At 34.9% G+C, this 19805-nt stretch overlaps 1 protein-coding gene across 1 annotated transcript; it reads right to left on the reverse strand.

Annotated features, from left to right (window-relative positions):
* Window positions 1-11795: 11795 nt before the first annotated feature.
* On the reverse strand, window positions 11796-12722 carry LOC114042132 (olfactory receptor 13A1-like). Its single transcript, XM_027860809.1, has one exon. The coding sequence runs from the start codon at window positions 12720-12722 to the stop codon at window positions 11796-11798; it is 927 nt and encodes a 308-aa protein (XP_027716610.1).
* Window positions 12723-19805: the final 7083 nt, after the last annotated feature.

Consider the following 19805-nt stretch of genomic DNA (forward strand, 5'->3'; position numbering starts at 1 on the left):
TCAAATGGAGGCAGTTCTCTTGCATTCTCTTAGATGTTAACCTTGAACCTCACCTTTAGAAAAGTTGGGAGATGGGGAATTATTTTAGACTATTCAGGACCAAGGACATGTAAATATATGATAATGCTAAGAACTCTGACCAACTGCAGGGCAATGCTTGAGAAAGGAAAGAATGAACTAGATTTTAAGAAAATTGCAGTGCCTGAAGTGAATAGATTCACACTGGCCACAAGGGATTCTCTTAATCAGGTTTCTGTCAGAAGGACCCTGAAGGAGCAAGTAGATGATGGTGATGGTGTTGTAACTACTGTTGGAGTATCAACTCAATTGTAGGTCAGGCCTTCAGGAGAAAAATTCACTCTTACAACTTTAGCACAGCAAAAATTATTAGAGATTCTCTAGCTTTCACTCACGTTACAGATAAGGAGACTGAAATACAGTGAGTAAAAGTTAGTTGAGTAAAATCATGGAGTAAATCAGTTGCCCAGATGGAGCTAGAGCCAGGCTTTCTGCTTCCTTGTCCAATGCTCACTACAATGATCCTGAATTCCAAAGGAACTCTTTACAAGCATCACTATCCTGATATTCCTTCTTTGTCAGCTGTGGTCTTGAGCGCAGTTGCAAGGTAATAGGAAGCAGAGTGAATGAAAGGTGTGTGGTCTAGCCTTTGTTTAGCCATTAGCTGGCTTGCTGAGTCTTAGTAAATTCCTTCTGTAGTTGCATCCTTGTGCCTAGTACAGTGCCTGTAACATAACAGGTGTTGAATAAATTGATTGTATGGTCTCTAAGGTTTTATTCCCAAGCCTTAGAATAACAGAACAGGAGAAGTAACAAGCATATTTCCTGAATCCCGAAGACAGGAAGAGATGAGTAGAATTCAGTCACCTGCATATTGCTATAAGTAAGGGTTGGGTGCTTTTTGTTGAGAAGAACAAGTTGTGGGCAGCTAGGTGGCACAATGGATAGAGCACGGTCCCTGAAGTCAGGAGGACCTGAGTTCAAATCTGGCCTCGGATCAAACACTTGAGGAACACTAGATTTCAGACTATATTACAAAATATTATTACTAAGGAAATTAGGAGAGCGTGGAAAAATGTACCTGTTTGATATATGGATAAGGGTGTCGCAGCCACTGCAGTGGTGAGCATGAGACCAGCTCAGTGCTCAGTAACCCGTAGACACATGGATGAGGCAGGAGACAGCAACATGGCAGAAGCTCCATTTATTGAGTGCAGGTAGCTGTCTTTTATAGACCTAGTGATGCATGTTCAACGCATGATCCCCCCGTGATAGCCAATCATCAGGTCTGCTGGAGCTCGTGTCAGGACTCATCTCCCATTGAGAGGAGAGCCAAACCAACCATGGGAACTGCATGTCAGCAAAGGAGAGGTCCTGGGAGACTTCCTTATTTTTGCCACACAACTATGTTGTGACCCTCAGCTTCTGATGATAGAAGCTAGAACTCCCATGGGAAAGTTCCCTCAACAGAGCTCTCATGAGACCATGAGACATTTACCCTAACATAAGGGAAGAGTTTATGACCAAACAAGAGATAGAGAGGATCATGGGAAGTATAATGGATAATTTTGGTTAAGTGAAATTTAAAAGTTTTTGTACAAATAAAACTATGAACAAAACTTAGAAGGAAACCAGGAAAGTGGAGAAAATTTATAGTAAGTTTCTCTGATAAAGGGCTCATTTCTCAAATATATTAGAAATTGGGGCAAAATGATAAAAACAAGAGTCATTCCTTAATCATTAAGTGGTCAAATGATATGAAGAATCAGTTTTCAGAAAAAGAAATCAAACCTATCAAAGTCACATTTAAAAAATAGTCTAAATATCTACTGATTAGAGAAATGCAAAGTAAAACAACTCTGATAGTCTACCTCACATTTATCAGATTGGCTAAAGTGACCTAAAAGGAAAGGCACAAATTCTGCTGGGTATGTGGAAAAATTGGGACACTAATGCATTGTTAGTGGAGTTGTGAAATAGTCCAACTATTCTGGAGAAAAATTTGGAATTATGCCCCCCCCAAACTATAAAACTGTGCTTACCTTTTGACCCAGCAATAACACTACTAGGTCTATATCACAAAGAGATCAAAGAAAAGGGAAAAGGGCTTCTATATCAAAAAATAAAATTTATAACAGTTCTTAGTGTTGGCAAAGATTTGGAAATTGAGGGAATGTCCATCAACTGGGGAATGACAAGACAATTTGTGGTATATCATTATGATGGAACACTAGTTTACTAAAAGTAATAACAAGCATGATGGTTTCAGAAAAACTTGGAATGACCTATATGAACAGATGCAAAGGGAAGTGAGCAGAACCAAGAGAACATTGTACACAATAACAGAGATATTGTATGGATGCAGCCCGTGCTTGGTTCCAGTCAACCTCCTGTTTGGGACCCCCTTGAGGCAGCCACAGCTCTATATCCCTTGCCTGCAGGAAGCAGTTTCAGAAGTCAAGAACTTTGGCCCTTACCCCAAAAGAATTTGAGTCCCATTTGTTTGAGAGGGGAATGATGAGGATGGGATATAGACCCCCAAAAAGGAAAAAACCCTGGACTTTCCCAGGTGGCCAAATCTCTGGCATTTGCCTGAGGTTGTAATCCCATCAATTGGTCTTTCACTGAGGCTACACCCAATCTCCCAATTCTGTTACCCTTAACCTAGTTTAGCCCTCCATTGTCTTAACTCCCTAAGGCCCCAGGCCACTTCCCACCCTTAATCCTATCTAGGTTCCATTCTCACTTGGTCACCTGGTTCTGGTCCCTGGAGTTCTATTACCTCATAGACTATTTGGCCACTCCTAGATCCCTGCCATAGTCTTTCTGCATATAAAATCCATCTTGTCTCCATTAAAATGTTTAGATTCTTATAATGTAGCCAATAGCTCACTCACATTCAGACTCCTTAAGAGTCTACCCAATATGACAGATGTTCTAATAAATCTTGTCTATGGCTGTGAAAAAAAAAAGCAAAAGAAAGGTCAACTGTGAAAGACTTACCTACTCTGATAAGGACAATGATCTTAAACAGAGATGGGGAACCTGTGGCCTTGAGGCCACATGTGGCCTTCTAGGCCCTTGGGTGTGACCGTTGGACTAAGTTCAAGTTCTAAAGAACAAATCTTTTTATTAGAGGGATTTGTTCTGTGAAGTTTGGATTGTCAAAGGGCCACACTAAGGATCTAGAAGGCTACATGTGGCCTTAAGGCTGTAGGTTCCCCACTGCTGATCTAAAATAATTCCAAAGTATGCATGGTGAAAAATGCTATCCAACTACAGAGAGAAGTGATGAGATCTGAGTGCAAATTGAGGCAAACTTTATTTTACTTTATTTTTTTTTGTGCATATGTAAGTTCTATTTTATAACATAGTTAATAAGGAAATATGTTTTACATGATATCACTTGTATAATTTATATCAAATTGCTTGCCTTCTCAAGGAGGTACAAAGAGAGAAAGAAAGGGAGAGAGTTTGGAACTCATTTTTTAAAAATAAATGGGAAAAATGTTTGAAAATAAATAAGAAAAATTTAAGGAAATACATTTTTTAAAAAATTAGGAGGGAGATAATGCTTTCAGCTGAAGGGGATCAGGGAAGATGTTTAGGGAACAATGGCATCTGAGTTCAGCCTGAGTTGAGAAAGGAAAGAGAAATTTAGAAACCCAGAGATGATGAGGAAATGAATTTCGGGCATGTGAAATTATCTGTATAAATTTATGGAAATAGAGTAACCATAGAATTAGAGTTGAAAGACATCATAGACTCATTAATTTATACCTGAAAAAACTAAGACATCATCTAGTCCAAGACTGTCATTTTATAGCTGAGAAAACTGAGGTTCAAGGAGATGAAGGGATTTGCTCAAAGTCACACAAGTATTAAGTAGTAGAGGTAGGAATTGAATCCCTGAATTTTGGCTCCAAATCCAGTACTTTTTGCCCAGCTATTCATCAAGTGTAAAGATAATAACTAATATTGGTATAGTTCTTTTAGATTTAAAAGGCACTTTACATACCTATTATCTCACAATCTGCACAATGATCCTGTGACAAAGGCAATATTATTTTCCCCATTTGAGATACGGGCATACTGAAATGGACAGAACTTAGATGAATTGTCTGGGGTCACATAGCTAATAGATGTCTGAGGTAGGATTCAAACTCAGGTTTTCTTCACTCCAAGTCCAATGACCTCTCCATTTGCCTTTAAGACAAAACCAGCAGCATAGATTGGCTGGAAAATATAATGTACATAACGGAATAATGTAAAACATGGATAGAAGCTTGTGGTTTTAGATAACGAGATTGGAAAGAACCTTAAGCTTGGACATAAAATATATTATTTTCTCTTTTTCTATTTGTCATAAGGATCTTTTAAAACTTTTTGGTAGGAAAATGAGTTGCAAACAAGAGTAACTTACTCAGCAAAATTGAGTATAATCTTGAATGAGGGGAAAAAATGGACCTTTACTGAACTGAAGGACATCAGGTATTTGTGACAAAAAAGCCAGAACTCAGTAGAAAATTCAATATAAAAGATTCAGAAGAAATAGAAGGAATTATCAAAACTATGTGGTACTAAGAAATAGAAAGGTAGATGAATGGAACAGAGTAGGCATACAATTTACAGCAGCAAATAAGTATAGCAACTTTGTATTCAACAAGTGTAAAGACTTATTTTGGCAGATAAGTATTCATTATTTAGCAAAAAAAAAAGTTAGGAAAACTGGAAAGCAGTCTGCCAGAAATTGGGTATAGACCAGTATGTTGCATCATTTACTAAGATAAGATCAAAATGTACACACAACCTAGATATAAAGAGAGATGTTACAAGAAAATTTGAAGACTATGGAATATATTATTAATCAGACTTATGGATAGGCAAACAATTTACAAAGAAAGAAGAGACAGCAGGTGAAATGTAAAATGGACAATTCTGATTATGTTAATTTTTGTTGGTAAATAAGATTTTATATTTTCTAATTACATGTAAAGACAATTTTCAACATTCTTTTTTACAAGATTTTGAGTTCCATATTTTACTCCCTCCAGCCCTCCCCTTTTCCCTTCCCAAGATAGCAAGCAACCTGATAAAGGTTATGCATGTGCAATCATGTAAAACATAATTCCATATTAGCCATTTGTGAAAAACAAAACTGAACAAAAGGAAGAAAAATATGAAAACACTAAAAATAATATGCTTCAATCTACATTCAGATTCTATAAGTTCTTTCTCTGGATGTGGATAACATTTTTGATCATAAGTATTTTGGAGTTGTCTTGGATCATTGTATAGCTGCAAAGAGCTAAGTCTATCAATGTTGGTCACCACACAATATTGTTGTTACTGTGCACAATGTTCTCTTGCTTCTGCTCACTTCACATAGTATCAGTTCATGTAAGTCTTTCCAGGTTTTTCTGAAATCCACCTGCTCACCATTTCTTATACCACAATAGTATTCCATTATATTCATATATCACAACTAGTTCAGCCATTCCCCAATTGATGATCATCCCTTCAATTTCCAATTCTATGCCACCACAAAAAAAAAAGAGCTACTATGAATTTTTTTGTATATGTAGGTCCATTTCCCCTTTTTATCGTCTCTTTGAGATACAAACCTAGTAGTGGTATTCCTGGAACAAAGAGTATATACAGTTTGGTTGCCCTTTGGGCATAGCTCAAAATTAATCTCCAGAATAGTTGGATCCTTTCACAATTCCACCAACAATGCATTAGTGTCACAATTTTCCCAAATCTTCTCCAACATTCATCATTTTCCTTGTATGTCATATTAACCAATCTGATGTGTGTAAGGTAGTACCTCAAAGTTGTTTTAATTTCCATTTCTATTTCACATGACAATAGATAACTTTGATTTCTTTACCTGAAAATTGCCTATTCATATCTTTTGTCAATTTGTAAATTGGGGAATGACTTGTAATTTGAAAATTGTTCATTAAAATTAATTACATTCTTTTAAAATTAATTATTTTTAAAGTTGTTTCCCAGTTTTCTGCTTTCCTTCTAATCTTGGTTATATCCATTTTGTTTGTGCAAAACCTTTTCAATTTAATACAATCAAAATTATACATTTTGTATTTTCAAAGTTCTCTATCTCTTGTCTGGTCATAAATTCTTCCCTTCTGCATAGATCTGACAGGTAAGTTATTCTTTGTTCTCCTAATTTGCTTATAGTATCATCTTTCATGGCTAAATCATGTACCCATATTGACCTTATCTTGGTATACCGGGTGAGAGATGGTTCTATACCTATTTGCTGCCATGCTATTGTCCCGTTTTCCTAGCAGTTTTTGTCAAATAGTGAATTCTGATCCCAGAAACCGGAGTCTTTGGGTTCATCAAACAGTATATTACTATAGTTATTTACTACTATGCCTTGTATACCTCATCTATTTCACTTATCTACCACTCTATTTCTTAGTCAGTACCAAATAGTTTTGTTGATTGACACATTGTATAATATAGTTTTAGATCTCTTACAGCTAGGCCACATTCCTTTGCATATTTTTCATTAATTCCCTTGATATTCTGGACCTTTTGTTCTTCCAGATGAATTTTGTTCAATATACTTCTCCTAGTTTCATTGGTATGGAACTGAATAAGTAAATAATTTAGATTGAATTGCCATTTTTATTATATTAGCTCAGCCTACCCATGAGCAATTGATATTTTTCCAGTTGTTTTGATCTGATTTTATTTGTGTGAAAAGGTTTTGTAATTGTGTCCATATAGTTCCTGGGTTTGTCTTGGCAGGTAGACTCCCCAATATTTTATATAGTCTACAGTAACTTTAAATGGAATTTCTTTTTCTATCTCTCACTGCTGGGCTTTGTTGGTAATCAACAGAAATTCTTATAATTTATGTAGATATGTTTTATATCCTGTACATTTGATAAAGTCATTACTTTTTTCAAGTAGTTGTTTTGTTGATACTCTTTGATTCTCTTAAGTATACCATATCATCTGTAAAGAGTGGTAGTTTTCTTTCCTTGCTGCCTATTCTAATTGGTTCCATTTCTTTTTTTTACCCTATTGGCAAAGTTAACATTTGTAGTATAATACTGAATAATATTGGTAGTAATGGGCATCTTTGTTTCACCCCTCATCTTATTTGGAGTGCTTCTAGCTTATCTCCATGATAAGCATGATAACATGTTTATAATATTAAGGAAAGCTCCACTTATTCCTACAGTCTCTAGTGTTTTTGATAGTGATTGGTGCTGTATTTTGTCAAAAGTTTTTACTACATCTATTGAGATAGGCATATGATTTCTGTTAGTTTTGTTATTGATATGGTCAATAATGCTGATAGTTTTCCTAGTATTGAAACAGCTCCCAGATGAGGAAATTCCCTTTACCAATACAGGTCAGCAACTTCATTGCAACATTAAGAGTTTCCATCTTAGGACATGCAAAGGTGAATTGACTTATTCAAGAACACACAGACAACATGTCTCAGAGCAAAACTTGACCCCAGGTCTTCCTAGCCTGGAGGTGTACACTCTCAGTTTCTTTACAGTGCACAATCAGTCTTTTGAAGAAGAATTTAGAGGTCCTTGAAGGATAAATCTTCTATCCAGGACACAAGGAAAGTTGTACAGAAATGTAAATGCAACCTTAACTCAAAGCAGTAATTTTCTGGAAATTGACTATCTGGAAAATTCCTCTACTAATATGGAGTGACTGAGAATAATTTCATTGCTTGATTTTACCTGACTAATTACTTTGCTAGCGTATCTCAATTAAATACTTTTCTATTAAATTGGTGTTTCTTACCTGGTCTTTCGGTAAATTATGTACTACAAGTCATATATTATCTTATAATTATTCATTTGCTGTTTCTCATGTAGTCTTTTGGGAAATTATGTACTAGATTGGGCTCAAGTTATATTTTTGTCTTTGTACGGAATCTATATCTTTACATTGAATGCTAATATTTGGAAATTCTAATGTGAATAGAGCATCTACACTGTAAAAGAAAAATGGTCAGAAGAATATGGATCATTTTAGAAGCTTATACTTTGAATTTGTTTACCCAATTACTATTTAAAATCATTAACAATGTATTTTATTACTAATTGTTATTATTTTTTCAGTTAATAGTTATTTTCTTACTTTCCTCTCACTCTACCCACTAGTAAAGAAAAAAAAATTTGAATGAATCTGCAAATTCAAGGAATAAATATTTCTCCACTTTCCATGTCCAAAACTGTGTGACTTATTCGTTCTATTTAGTTTGCCTACTCTTTGTTGGGTGGTAGATAGCATTCTTCATCATCAGTCCTCTAAAATCATGGCTGGTCATTGCATTCATCAGAGTTCTTACATCTTTGAAAGTTGGTTTTTCACAATGTTGTTATTCTAGATATTGTTCTACTCATTCTGCATCACTTCATTCAAGTCTTTTGCAGCTTCTTTGAAACCACACCTGTTGTCATTTTTTATGGAACCAGGGTATTTCATCACATGCATATGCCACAATTTCTTTAGCCTTTTTCTAGTTGATGTTTACTGCCTTAGTTCCCAGTTCTTTGCCGCCATCAAAAGTACTGCTATAGTTTTATACGTATAAGTCTTTTTCTTCTTTTTTATCTTTTTGAGGGATATGTTTAATACCAGTATGATTGGGTCAAAACCTATGCAATTTAATGACTTTGGAGTCATAGCTCTAAATTGCATTCCAGAATGGCTGAATCAATGCATAGCTTCACCAACACTATACTAATGTGCTTATTTTCCCACAGCTATTCCTTTTCTTTATTTCTAATTTAATAATGGTTAGTAATCACTATGCTACAAATAAGATACAAAAATCCTTGCCCTAAAGGCAAAGCTTACATTCCATTAAGAAGAAAACATCTGCATAGATAAATGTAATACAAAGAGAAGAAATCCAGACAATGTGCTTTGAAGAAAAATTAGGAGTAGTACCAGATTTCAAACTATATTACAAAATAATATTACTAAGTAAATTAGGAAAGAATGGGCAAAAGCACCTGTTAGATATATGGAAAAGGGAAGAGTGCATGACCAAACAAGTGATAGAGAGTGTCATGGGAAGTATAATGGATAATTTTGATTAACTGAAATTTAAAAGTTTTTGTACAAATAAAACCAATGCAGCAAAAATTAGAAGGAAATGAGGAAAGTGGGGAAAATTTATAGGAATTTCCTCTGATAAGCGGCTCATTTCTCAAGTATATTAGAAATTGCTTCAAAATTATAAAAACAAGAGTCATTCCCTCATCAATAAGTGGTCAAATGATATGAAGAACCAGTTTTCAGAAAAAGAAGTCAAACCTATTAAAGTCACTTTTTAAAAAAATGCTCTAAATCCCAACTGATTAGAGAAAAGCAAAGTAAAACAACTCCGAGATACCATGTCACAATTATAAAATTGGCTAAAATGACCTAAAAGGAAATAAACAAATTCTGGTGGGTGTGTGAAACACTTGGGACACTAATGCATTGTTGGTGGAGTTGTGAAATAGTCCAACTATTCTGGAGAATAATTTGGAATTATGCCCACCCCCAAAAACTATAAAACTGTGCCTACCCTTTGACCCAGCAATTGCTCTATATCCAAAGAGGTCAAAGAAAAGGGAAAAAGACTTTTATATACAAAAATATTTATAAAAGGTTTTAGTGGTGGCAAAGATTTGGAAATTGAGGAAATGTCCATGTATTGGGGAATGACAAGACAATTTGTGGTATATCATTATGACAGAATACTATTTGGCTAAAAGAAATGACAAGCATGGTGGTTTTAGAAAAGCCTGGATTGACCTATATGAAGAGATGTAAAGGCAAGTAAGCAGAACCAAGAGAACATATTACACAATAACAGAGATATTGTAAGAAAGACCAATTGTGAAAGAGAGCTATTCTGATCAAGACAATGATCTAAAACAGAAGTGGGGAACCTACAGCCTTGAGGCCTTCTAGTTACTTTGGTTTGTCCTTTTGACTGAGTTCAAGTTTTTCAGAATAAATCATTTTATTAGAGAGATTTGTTCTGTGAAGTTTGGATTGTCAAAGGGCCACAATGGAGGACCTAGAGGACTATGTGTGGCTCAAGGCAGCAGGTTCCCCACCCCTGATCTAAAATAATTCCAAAGTACCTGTGGTGAAAAATGCTATCCATCTACAGAGAAAACTGATGAGCTTTGAGGGAAAATTGAGGCAAACTTTGTTTTACTCTTTTTTAATGCATATGTATGTTCTCTTTTAGAACATGGCTAATAAGGAAATATGTTTTGCATGACTTAACTTGTATAATTTATATCAAATTGCTTGCCTTCTGAAGGAGGGAGAAAAGGAGAAAGAGAGGGAGAGAATTTGGAACTCAGATTTTTGAAAAACAAATGTGGAAAATGTTTGCATATAATTAAGAAAAATTTAAGGAAACACATTTTTTCAAAAATTGGGAGTGAACAATTTCAGCTTAAAGGGATCAGTGAAGATGTTTAGGTGATGACATCTGAGTTCAGCCTGAATTGAGACAGGAAAGAGGAATTTAGAAAACCAGAGATGATGAGGAAATGAATTTCAGGAATTTGGAACTATCTGTATAAATTTATGGAAATAGAGTTGAAAGACATCATAGACTCATTAATTTATACCTGAAAAACCTCAGAGATCATCTAGTCCAAGACTGTCATTTTATAGCTGAGAAAACTGAAATTCAGGGAGATGAAAGGATTTGCTCAAAGTCACACTAGTATTAAGTAGAAGAGGTAGGATTTGAATCCCTATATTTTGACTCCAAATCCAGTACTTTTTGCCCAGCTATTCATCAAGTGTAAAGATAATAACCAATATTGGTATAGCTCTTTTAGATTTAAAAGGCACTTTACATACCTATTATCTCACAATCTTCACAATGATCCTGTGAGAAAGGCAATATTATTATCCCCATTTTAGATATGGGCATACTGAAATTGACAGAACTTGGGTGAATTGTCTGGGGTCACATAACTAATGTATGTCTGAGGTAGGATTCAAACTCAGGCTTTCCTGACTCCAAGTCCAATGGTCTCTCCATCTGCATTCAAGGCAAACAAGCAGCATAGTTTGGCTGGAAAAATGTAATGTGCATAAAGGAATAATGTAAGACATGGATAAAAACATGTGGTTTTAGATAATGAGATTGGAAAGAACCTTAAACTTGAAGGTAAAATACATTGTTTTCTCTTTTTCCATTTGTCATAAGGATCTTCTAAAACTTTTTGGTAGGAAAAAGGCATGATTAAAACCTGGACTTTAGGAGAGTTACGGATGAAGACTAGATTGCATAGAAGAAGGAGCAAGATAGAGGCAAATAGAGTAATTAGATATGCTCTAAATGATATGAATGATGGGAACATGACCTGGGATATATGATTTGAGTGAAGAGAAAGGAAATGGTGTGAGAGATATTGCAGAGAAAAGATCAACAGAATTTGGTTGGCAACTGATTCATTGGGAACAAATGGTAAGAGGACAAAGACAAGTAAGCTTATGGTGAGTGAGAGGGTGCTGTGTGGCGCAAAACTAAAATAAGGAAGTTGAGAGTACAACCAAGGTGTGATGTTGAACAAAGGCTCAAGTTGGCCACAGAGATCCATTCTAGCTCTTATATTCTGAGTGAAAATCATGCTATAAATCCAATAACTGAGTCATAGAACCTATATTGCCTTTTACATCATATTTTAATACTGGAATCTCCAAGATAAAATTACAACCAAGTCATATGGACAAATTACAATTATTTATTTACTGAATGGAAACATTTTCTTGAGGGCTGTTTTGAAATCCTTGTTACGTAGAGTGTAAATGAGAGGATTTAAAGTGGGGCTGATAGTGGTGTATAGAACAGCCACTACTTTGCCATTGTCCATGGAGGACCCAAAGCCTGGGAGGATGTATGTGTATATAACAGTGGTATAATATATAATGACCACGATGAGGTGGGAGGAACAGGTAGAGAAGGCTTTCTTCTTACCCTCTGTGGTGTGGATCTTCAGGATGCTGGAAATGATGAAGCCATAGGACATCATTGTGAGCACAAAATTAATCACAGCAAAATATATATCTGCAATGACGACCATGGTATTGTTCAGGTATGTGGAGGTGCAGGAGAGCTGTAGCAAAGTAGGAATTTCACACAAAAAGTGATTAATTTTATTTGGTCCACAGAAGGTTAACTGAATCATGAGGCCAGTGTGTACTGATGAGTTGATGGCACTAATGGTCCACACACTACCAGCTAAAAGGATGCAAACCATTCTGCTCATCATGGTAGTGTAATGGAGGGGGTGACAGATGGCCACATACCTGTCATAAGCCATGGCTGTGAAGAGTAGCAGTTCAGCACCCAAAAGCCATGTAAGGAAATACAACTGAGTCATGCACCCAACATAGGAGATGGATTTCTTGTCGGCAAGGTTCTCCAGCAGTTTGGGCAGAACTGTGGTTGTGCAGCTAATATCTAATATAGCCAGGCTGGCAAGGAAAAAATACATTGGAGTATGGAGACCTGAATCTAGTCTTATGGCCACCACAATGAGAGCATTGCCTACCAGGGCCATGAGGTAAAGGAAGAAGAAAATGCAGAAAAGGGCCAGCTGAAGTGGACGTGCCTCAGAGAAACCCTGCAGGATAAACTCAGTCACTATTGTTTGATTGCTCACTGCCATTTGCCCAGAAGATGCCTCCTAGATCCAACAGCGGTTGATGTCTTCCAAAAGAGAGGCCCCTTCATGTGGTATGAAATGAGTGAGCTGAACTTTAGCAGAAACAAAATGTACATATTTACATTAAAATTCAAAATCGATTGGGGGTAGAAATAGGTTGGAGTACATATATACAAAATAAAAATTGTTGATAACTGGTGAAAACACATATTAAAAATGACAACATTAGCACCTGTCCCAAATGAGATTAATGTAAAATTCACTCCCTAACCAATACCTTCTACCTCTAAGTGAAATCACATTTTAGACATGCACATCCTTTTCTTGAAACACTCTTTCTTCTGTTTCATGCTACACCTTTTTCCCATTGTTTTGCCTCTTTGAAGACAAGGACCATATATTATTTATATTACTTCTTCCTATTAAGTGTAATAAACATTTGTTAGGTACTTACCATGTGCCAGGCACTGTCATAAGCACTGGGGATACAGATAAGAACAAGACTATCACAAATAGTACAGAAAAAAGAGAAACAACTAACCACTGGCCTTAGAATCTGAAGACCTGGTTCTGAGTTGCAGCTCTGACACTATTAAGCTCTGTGATATTAAACAAACAAATGTGACCTCTTAGAACCTTGGTTTTTCCATCTGATAATAGGATAGTACTAAATTTTATATCAGAGATCTGGATCTGGAAAGATTTAGAAAAAAGAAAAAGAAAAAAAGGCCCTGGCAGCAGTTCCAGGGTGGAGAGGAATGCTTACAATTATAATTATGAATATATTATAATACTAATAATTGTAATTATTAATGCTTATAATTATAAGGAATGCTTATAATTGTACATAAGGGAGAAAAGGCTCTGTGTCTCAGCTACAAGGCAGAAAGAAACACTAGCAGTTTTGATTGCAGGAGAGCAGGGAACATGTTTATACTTCCAAGTCGATGGAACTAGCACATGTGGCTGCAGGGGAACAAGGTCCGTTCCTAGTTAAAGACCAGAGCATAAGCCAGAAGAGCAGTGACCACACCTTTTCTGGAGTCAGACCAACCTGGAAGCACAAAATCATATAGAATTCCACAATGAGCTCTGAAAACAGCAGTACATTAAAAAAAAAGAACTGAAGCTTGGGAGAATGCCCTTTCCACCCTGGAACCAAGCCTAACTTTAACATGAAGCTCAAAGTCAAGACATAGGCTGAAAGTAAGTAAAGAATAAGAAATGAACCAGACAGTTAAAAATCTACTATGGTGACAGGGAAGATCAAGACACAAATTCAGAAGAAGACAATGATATCAAAACAATTACAAGCAAAGCCACAAAGAAAAACATTCAATTGGACTTATGTCCAATAAGAATGCCTAGGAGAGTTGAAACAGATTTTAAAAATCAGATAAGAGAGGTAGAGGAAAAAATTGGGGAATGAAATGACAGTGATGCAAGAAAATTATGAAACAGAGACAGCAGCTTAGCAAAAAAGGCACAAAATGGTACTGAAGAAATCCTTAAAAAATACAATTATTCAAATGGAAAAAGAGGTATAAAAGTTCACCAAAGAAAATAATTCCCCCCCAAAAATACATATGACTCCATGAGACATCAAGAAACAATAAATCAAGTCAAAAAGAATGAAAAAAAAGAAAAGAAAATGTAAAGTCCCTCATCAGAAAATAGATCAAAGAAAATTTAAGAATTATTATACTAACTGAAAGCCATGATGAAATAAAAAGCCTAGATATAATATTTGAAGAAATTATCACAGAAAACTGCCCTTATATCTTCAATCCAGAAAGTTAAAATATATGTGGAAAGAATCCACTGAGCACCTCCTGAAAGAGATCCTAAAATGAATACTCCTAAGAAAATTACAGCCAAATTCCAGAGCTCCTGGAACAGAGAGAATACTTTAAGCAGACAGAGAAACATACAAATATGATGGAGCCATAGTCAGGATCACACAAGACTTACCAACTACCACTTTCAAGAAGTGGAGGACTTGGGATACGATATTCTTGAAGGCAAAAGACCTAGAATGAAAAGTAAGAATAAATTACCCAGGAAAACTAAGTATACTCCTTCAGGGGAAAATGTATATTTAAAGGAATAGAAGACTCTCATGCATTCCTGATAAAAAGAGTAGAGCTGAATGGAAAATTTCACTTTCAAATACAAGAATCGAGAGCACAAAAAAGTAAACAGGAAAGAAAAAACATAAGGGATTTAATAAGGTTAAACTGTTTGCATTCATATGTGTGAAGATGACACATTTAACTCCTTAGAAACTTATCATCATTAGGTCAGTTAAAAAGTGTTTACATAGACAGAGGGAATGGAGGTGAGTTAATTATGTTGGAATGGTCTTTAAAAATTGAAGGTGTTAGAAAGAGGGATACACTTTGAGAAGGAGGAGGGGAGAGGTAGGATGGAGAATATTTCTCACAATAAAGCACAAAGAAGAGTTTTTACAGTAGAGAGGGAAATGGGGGATTAACAAGCAATGCTGAACCTCACTTTCATCAGATCTAGTTCAGAGAGGAATAGATATACATACTCAATTGTGTGTAAAAATGTATCTTATCCAGGGTAATCTTATTAGGATGATAAAAGAGAGGACAGATTAAGGGAGGCTGTAGTTAGAAGCAAAACAGATTTTTGAGGAGGGAAATGATAAAAAGAGAGAGAAGAAGAAGAAACAGAAGAAAATAGGATAAAGGGAAATAGACACTAATCATAACTGAATGTCCATGGGGTGAGTTCAACCATATATTGGAAGTAAATAGGAAAATGGATTAGAAACCAGAATCCAAAAATATGTGGTTCGTAAGAAGCACACTTGAAACGGACACACAAAAAATAAGCAGGTGGAGCATAATTTAATTTGCTTAGGCAAGGGTAGAATCATGATCTCAGACAAACCAAAAGCAAAAATAGTCCCAATTAAAAGAAGGGAAACTACATTTTACTAAAAGTTATCTTAGACAATGAGGTAATATCAATGTTAAATATTTATGTACCAAATTGCATAGCATCCAATTTCTTAAAGGAAAAGTTAAATGAGTTACAGGAAGAAATAAAGAGTAAAATTATAATAGTGAGTGACCCTAACTTTCTTCTCTCAGAAATAGATAATCTAATGATAAAATAAATAATACAGAAATTAAGGAGATGAATAGAATTTTATAAAAGTTAGATATGACGGACTTCTAGAGAAAATTAAACTGAAATAAAAAGTAGTATACCTTTTTCTAAGCTGTTTATGGCACCTTCACAAAAATTAACCATATATTAGGGCAAAAAACCTCACAAACAAAGGCAGAAAAGCAGAAATATTAAATGAATCACATTCAAACCATAATACAATAAAAGTTACATTCAGTGAAGGGCCATGGAAATATATACTACAAATTAATTGGAAGCTAAATAATCAAATCCTAAGGAATGAATGGATCAAAGAACAAATCAAAGAAACAATTTTTTTTCTTTAATGACAACAACAATAAAACAACATATTAAGAGTTATGGGATATAGCCAAAGTAGTCCTTAGGAGAAATTATATATCTCTATATGCTTTCATTGATAAAATAGTGAAAGGGCAGGTCTAGAATTGAGCATGCATGGGGCAGCTACATGGTACAGTAGATAGAGCACTGTCCCTGGAGTCAGGAGGAACTGAGTTCAAATCTGGCTTCAAGACATTTGACATTTATTGGCTGGGCAAGTCACTTAACACCATTGCCTAGCTAAAAAAAAAGAAAAAGAAACAAAGAAAAGAATTGAGAATGCGATTAAAAACAACTAGAAAAAGAACAAATAGTATTATAAATTAAACAACAAGTTGAAAACCCTGAAAAATCAAAGTAAAGGTTAATAAAAATTGAATTTAAAAAACCATTGACCTAATAAAACTAGAATCTGGTCTTGTAAGAAAATCAATAAAAATAAATAAACCGTTTAGTTAATTTTATTTTTAAGAAAGTAGAAAATCAAATTATAAGTATTAAAAATGAAAAGGATGAATGCACCACCACTGAAGATTAAATTAAAGCAAATTACTTTGCCCAATTATACATCATTAAATATGACAATCTAAATGAAATTGATGAATATTTTAAAAATATAAAATGCCCAGATTAGCAGAAAAGGAAATATAACTTTTAAGTAACCCTGTCTTAGAGGAATTAATTGAAAAAAACATAAAGGAAACCCCAAATAAAAAATCCTCAAGACCACACAGATTCATGTGTGATTTCTACCAAACTTCTAAAGAATTATTAATTTCAATACTATATTTTGAAAAACAATTTGGAAAAGGAAACAAAAAAGATCTACTACCATATTCCTTTTATGACACAAATACAATAATGATATCCAAACCAGGAAGAAGAAAAACTAAGAAAACTATAGATCAATTTCCCTCATGAGTATTGATGCAACAATTTTAAGTAAAATAATAGCTAAAGGATTACAACAAAAAATCATAAAGATTATACACTATTATACTGTGACCAGGTGTGATTTATACCAGGAATGCAGGGCTGCTTTAATATTGGGAAAACTATCATCATATTGACCATATCAACAATAAATGATTATCTCAAACAATGCAGAAAAAGCTTTTGATAAAATTCAACATTCATTGCCATTAAAACACTAGAAAGCAGAAGAATAAATGTAGCTTTCCTTGAAATGATAAGTTGTATCTATTAAAACCATCAGTAAGCATTATCTGTAATGAGAATAAGCAAGAAGTCTTCCCAATAAGATGAACGGTAAAGCAAGAAAGTCCATTATCAACTCGATTGTTCAATAACATACTAAAAATGATAGCTTTAGCAATAAAACAAGAAAAAACTGAATGAATAAGAATAAAAGAAACAAAAAAATAAATGAAACAAATCTATCACTCTTTACACACGATATGCTATACTTATATGCAGATGATGGCATACCTACAGACCTAGAGAATGAACTAAAAAAATAGTTGAAATAACTAACAACTTTAGCAGAATTGCAGGATAAAAGAAATCCATAGCATTTCTTTATAATACCAACAAAATCCAACAGGAAGAGAAGAAAGAGAAAATCCATTTTTAAATAACTACAGACAGTATAAAATACATGAGAGTATACCTGCGAAGACAAACCCAGAAACTATATGAACACAATAAGAAAACATTTTTCACACAAATAAAGTCAGATCTAAATAATTGGAGAGATATTAATTGTCCATGGGTAGGATGAACCAATATAACAAAAATTATAATTCCATCAAGATTGATTCATGTATTCCATAACATCCCAATCAAATTACCCAAAAATAATTTTCTAGACCTAGAAACAATTACAAAATTCATCTAGAAGAACAAAATATCAAAAATAACTAAGAAATCAATGGGGAAAATATGGAATAAGGTAGACTAGTAATACCAATTCTCAAACTGTATTTCAAAGTGGTAATGATGAAAACAATGTAGTACTGGCTAAGAAAAAGAGTGGTGGATCAGTGGAATAGATTAGGTACACAATACACAGTAGTAAATGACCTTAGAAATCCACTGTTTGATCAATGTGAACTAAGTTTTGGGGATAAGAACTCAGTATCTGACAAAAATCACCGGGAAAACTGGAAAACAGTTTGTGAGAAATTAGGCATAAACCAACATCTCTCACTGTATACTAAGACAAGGTCAATTTGAAGTTGAGGGGATGCCCATCAATTAGGGAGTGGCTGAATAAGTTGTGGTAATATGATTGTGATGGAAAACTGTTGTGCTATAAGATATGATGAGCAGAAAAGTTTCAGAAAAACCTCAAAGGCATATCCAAAATGATGGAGAGTGAAGTGAGCAAAACCAGGGAAAAGTCACACACAGTACCAACAATATTGTACAACAAATGTTAATGACATAGCTATTCTGAGCAATACAATAATCCTAGATAATTCCAAAGGACTTATGATGAAAAGAAATGCTGTCTGCATCCAAAGAAATAATGCAAATTAAAGCATAATTTTTTCACTTTCTTTTTTTTTGCAGTATGGCTAATATTTAACTATGTTTTGTATGATTTCACATGTAAAATTAATATCACATTTCTTGACTTCTAAATGGGTAGGGTAGGAATGGAATGGAGGGACAGAATTCATTACTCAAAAAAATTAAGTGAGTATGAAAAATAAACAACTAAATTTTTAAAATATTGAAAATTTTTAAAAAGCCTACATCTTGTGGACCCAAAAACAACTGCCTCTGTCTTAGATTTTTCAGGGTCATCATGGAGGCTCCACAGGAAAAAGTTAATTCCTCAGTTCCCAACCACTTTGCTGATGAAAAGTGTCATAAATAATTTTGTAAAAGTACATTTGCCTCCTGTGTTCTACTCAACAAATCCCCAACCCCAAATCAGCTCTAGAACGACATCCCTTTTCCAGAAATCTGAATAGATCTGGATTCAAATCACATGAAAAGAGACTCTTTTGTTTAAGAGTAAGACAGGGCTCTGATGAGCTGCTAGGTGGTACAGAGGATAGAGCATTGGCTCTGGATTCAGGAAGACCTGAGTTCAAATCCAGCCTCAGACACATAACACTTACTAGCTCTGTGACCCTGGGCAAGTCACATAATGCCATTGCCTACCCCCCCCCCCAAAAAAAACAGACAAAGTCCTCCCCAGGGCAACATTAAGCTGCTGTGAGATTAACTCTGCAGAAAGATCTAGTGTCCTATTGGCAAGATTCAAGTACCAATGACCAGGGTTATTTTCAGTGAGACTTTGCAGAAATAACTTCCCTGAGCATTATTTTTGGCCCTGTAGAATAGTTCAAATGCAAAATTTTAGCCTCCCATTTAGACTTTCCTTAGTATCAAATTAAGGTCCGAAAGGGCTCTGAACGGTGAAGCTTCAACTAAGGATTAGAGGTGTGTATGCATTGAGATGCTGCTAACATTTCCTTCCTTTCTTCTGCCCTTCCCATAAAACTGCAACAGAAATCTCTCCTAGGGACAATTTCTCTCCTGCCCAGACTTAACTCTTCCTTCCTTTGTATCGAGGCCTTATTAGGCTCTGAACTTCCTTCTCTGTAG

Source organism: Vombatus ursinus, unplaced genomic scaffold (assembly GCF_900497805.2).
Source record: "Vombatus ursinus unplaced genomic scaffold, bare-nosed wombat genome assembly UNPS02014264.1, whole genome shotgun sequence".
Lineage (NCBI taxonomy): Eukaryota > Metazoa > Chordata > Mammalia > Diprotodontia > Vombatidae > Vombatus > Vombatus ursinus.